The sequence below is a fragment of the Microtus ochrogaster genome (assembly GCF_000317375.1).
Source record: "Microtus ochrogaster isolate Prairie Vole_2 chromosome 6 unlocalized genomic scaffold, MicOch1.0 chr6_random_2, whole genome shotgun sequence".
In the NCBI taxonomy this organism is placed as follows: Eukaryota; Metazoa; Chordata; class Mammalia; order Rodentia; family Cricetidae; genus Microtus; species Microtus ochrogaster.
The window spans coordinates 10,419,952-10,423,768 of NW_004949095.1; the positions used below are offsets into that span (position 1 = coordinate 10,419,952).

At 45.2% G+C, this 3,817-nt stretch overlaps 1 protein-coding gene across 1 annotated transcript in view; it reads left to right on the top strand.

Moving 5' to 3' along the window:
* Slc9c2 (solute carrier family 9 member C2 (putative)) overlaps positions 1-3,817 on the top strand; it is a 64,651-nt gene that overhangs the window by 13,416 nt on the left and 47,418 nt on the right. Inside the window, exons 8-9 of the mRNA XM_005364014.3 lie at positions 300-461; positions 3,274-3,373. Coding sequence (XP_005364071.1) covers positions 300-461; positions 3,274-3,373 — 262 coding nt within the window. The remainder of the gene's footprint in view (positions 1-299; positions 462-3,273; positions 3,374-3,817) is intronic.

A 3,817-nucleotide genomic window follows, 5' to 3' on the forward strand; every position in this document is an offset into this window, starting at 1 on the left:
TGGGAAGGCTACTCCTAAAACGGGAAGACTACTCCTAGATGGGAAGGCTACTCCTAGATTGGAAGGCTACTCCTAGATGGGAAGGCTACTCCTAAGAGGGGAAGGCTACTCCTAGATGGGAAGGCTACTCCTAAAACGGGAAGGCTGCTCCTAGACAGCCTCTTTTTCACAAGTTTGTTGGGGGCGCTCTCTTTGCTGAAGAACAGGCTCCCTGTTCACAAGCCTCAAGAGTAAACCAAAGACAAACAAACCCCCCAGACATCAAACTCAAGCTTTTCTTTCTCCCTTTTGTTTTTTAGAGTTACATGTCATCATTGGACTCAGCTTTGACATTTTTGGAAGCGCAATATGTGGATATTGGTGCACGAGATTCATTCGGATTATACTGACCGACCTTTTTAGCAACACACTGACTAACGTTGTTCTCTGTTTTTCTCTGGTGTACATGACTTTCTACCTCGGTAAGGCAAAGGAATGCAAACACTGTTATTCTCTGGAAAAGCGCAGGAATCTTGGTTCTGCTCTGCTCCTTACTCCAGAAACTTCGCAACCTTTCCCGCCACTTTGCAGTTTCCCTTCTGTTTTGTCGCTTCACCTCTCCGTCTAGTTATCTCCCGCCCTCTCTTAATATCCTCTTTATTGTAACTCCATATCCCTTCCTGTTTGCATCCCCACCCCTGGTTACTCTCTTACCCCTTTGCGCTCTGTTCTCTAACCCGATAGGCAGTTCCTGGTCGTCCCCTAGGAGAACATGGAGTTTCTATCTGTTCTGACTCTTGAGCAGCTCGCCTGTAAAAAAAGAGGAAATTGGCGAAGAAGCTCCTGAGGTCTTTCCCAGCTCGACAGCTTTCACTTAGTAAGCCGAGAAGGCTACTGAGATGCCGACCTTTTCCCCTCAATCTAGAAGGCAGGAAAGAAGGAGAGATCAGAGGTGCTTCTGTCCCCAGAGAAGCTGGGGGCGGGACAACTGCCGAAGTAATATAATAGAGCTCCATCCGTGCGGGCCTTCAGTCAGCTCAATCCTATAAAATTGGGACTTGGAGTGTTACAGTTACCGTGAGCCATAGTAACTATGACCAAACTGCGTTTGCTGTCACCGAGTGACTTTCAGGCAAGATCTCAGATCTCAAGAGCTCTTTACACGACTGGTTGTGGAAAAGCACTGTTTTCCCAACAGACAGATAGCCACCTAGTGGTTGCTCAGCGCTGTGAGCCCGTCAAACTAGAGAAAACATTTGTAGATTCCCCCCGCCCCCCCCCCAGGAAGCTCATTTCCTTAAACTCCATTATATTTCTCCTGTGTGAAAGTTTTGTGGTTCCTTATCTTCAAAGAAGATTTCATTCCATCTTTCCATCTCCTTACCAGACTGTGAGCCTCTGGAGCTTGAGTGCGGCTCATAGTCAGCTCTTGCTCTCCGCTTTGCCTCTTTTCAGCCAAGCTTAGAGCTTGTTAAATACCTGACAATAATTTAATACACGATGGTTGAATAAACCAATATTACTTAATTTTTGAGTAAGCAGACTCCAGATATACTTCATCAATCAGCAACCTTGGGACATACTTAGCCCAAAGCTTGTTTCTTCATCTATTCAAATTACCTCATTTGTACAGGGAACTGCAGGTATTAATGAAGAAAGGTTTGCGATGGGACTCGCTATGCTTGGGAGCTGGAGGTACTTAGGGGCTGATAGGAGCTCATTATGCAAATCTCCTCCTACCTTCATTTGAGTGACAGTTTATGGCGCCTAGCAAGTCTTTCTCCACCCCCAACCCCCCATCCCAGTCCCCAGCCGCCAGAGATTAGTTTTTAAGCCTTTGCCAGCTCACCACTGGCTGGGTTCCAGGCAGGGAGGTTCATAAACACTGGTTCCCTTCCTCTTTCTTTCAGAATGGAGATGTTTTCTGTCAACGCTTGGTGCCCCTTTAAACAGATTAAATGGACGAGAGCTGAGGGTAGAGGGGGCAAGACCCGGTTGCAAACCATTTTAGCCTCATTTTCACAGTAGAAGATCCCCAGCCTGGACACAGAATTCTCAAGCTGAGTTGGGGTCGTCCCTTAATTAACAGTGTGGATTCCTTATTTTCCTTCAACTGTGGGATCAAAGGGCTTGATCAGCTCAGCTCAAGTCAACGAAACCCAAACATTTGACAAAAATGTGCTCAAAATTCGGCACGAAAGAAATCAAGCTATATAAAAAATCAATCAAGCAAAACTAAAAACTAGTATGTATTTATGATAAAAGCCGGAAACAAGAGTTTGACGTTTTCCCTGTCATCACATTTGCGGAACCATTAGCTTTACTTGACTTGATTGTTTAAGTGAAATTCAGTTAGGAAAGTAGGTGAGAAAGTCTCTGGTGAAGCTGTGAATAGATAAACGAGAACAGGTAAATCTTTCCTCACTGTTAACGAGCAGCAGAACCAGTGGCTGGAGAGCGAGGTCACAGTCACAACGGTGGTCGCCCCAGGGGATCTAATGTTTGCAGTAGGTTTGGGAGGGGCTGCTGTTTCACGCCTGTTTTGTACGCGCGCGCAGACTCTGGTGGAGAAAGCCGTCGTCTCTTTTCTTCTTGTCTGCATGCTCTTTCTTTTCCTTTCTGCCTGCTGTCACACTGGGCTCTTTGTCTATAGCCCAGCATCAATGGTATTTACGATATTCAAACATTTCCCCTACACTAGGTTTTTCAACATCTAGAGCCCAGCGAATTAACCTTTAGTCGGCACGGGGGAGGGAGCATGGGGGAGGCAGAAGCTTCAGGGAGCTGTAAGTTCTGTCAGCAATTCCTGGTACGTGGAGCACAAAGTCCCTGAGGTTCTACTTTCCCTCTGACCCCGGCCTTGGTGATAATGTAGGATTAGCAAACTGGGTCAAATTTGCTCTTAGCTGAAAACAGCTTTGTAAAAAAGAGCAGAATAAAATACAGGGAGCTCATGGAGATGGAGATCATATGAAGTTGAAAGCCCACAGAGTTCTGTTGGCTAGTCATTAGTTTGCATGCTAGCTCTGGCTTCTTCTACAGGATAATTGCGGAGGGACATAGCGGTGACAGGTCCCCTACAGCTCACAAAGGTTAGGTTTTTATTATGGGGCGGCCCGTTACAGAAGAAACCTTACTATTTCCCGATCTACAGTATTAGGCTAATTCCCTGAAGCAACTTTCTAAATGAGAAACACCACTTTCAACTTTCCTATTGTCTTTACTCAGTGCACACCACTGTGCAGATTTAAATGCATTTACTTTTAACTCTTTTTTTTTTCTCTCTCTCCCCAGTGGAATATTTTGGAATGTCAGGAATTGTCGCTTTGGTTACAGTAGGCCTGAATTTAGATTCATTAAGTTTTAAACCGAGGATGGAGTTCATAATTACTAAGTGAGTTTTCTGCCGCATATTCAGTATAGATTCCATAGGATTTTGTATGTATACAATAGTCTGCCTGCGTGTACACCTGTAGGCCAGAAAGGGCACCAGATCTCAAAATGGATGGATGTGAGTCACCATGTGGTTGCTGGGAATTGAACTCAGGACCTCTGGAAGAGCATCTCTCCAGCCCCTCAGTTGTTTATTCCTTCATTTAAGCCACCAATCTTTTTCTGCTGCTATGGCCTGGGTGTTGAATTTTGAGCCTGAGCAATGGGAAAAAGACATTTTCTAAAAACAAACAAACAAAACAAACCAATTATTGTTAAAGGCTGTACTTGTTTTTATAAAAAAAAAAAAAAACAACCCAGCCGGGCGATGGTGGCGCACATTTTTAATCCCAGCACTCGGGAGGCAGAGGCAGGCGGATCTCTGTGAGTTCGAGACCAGCCTGGT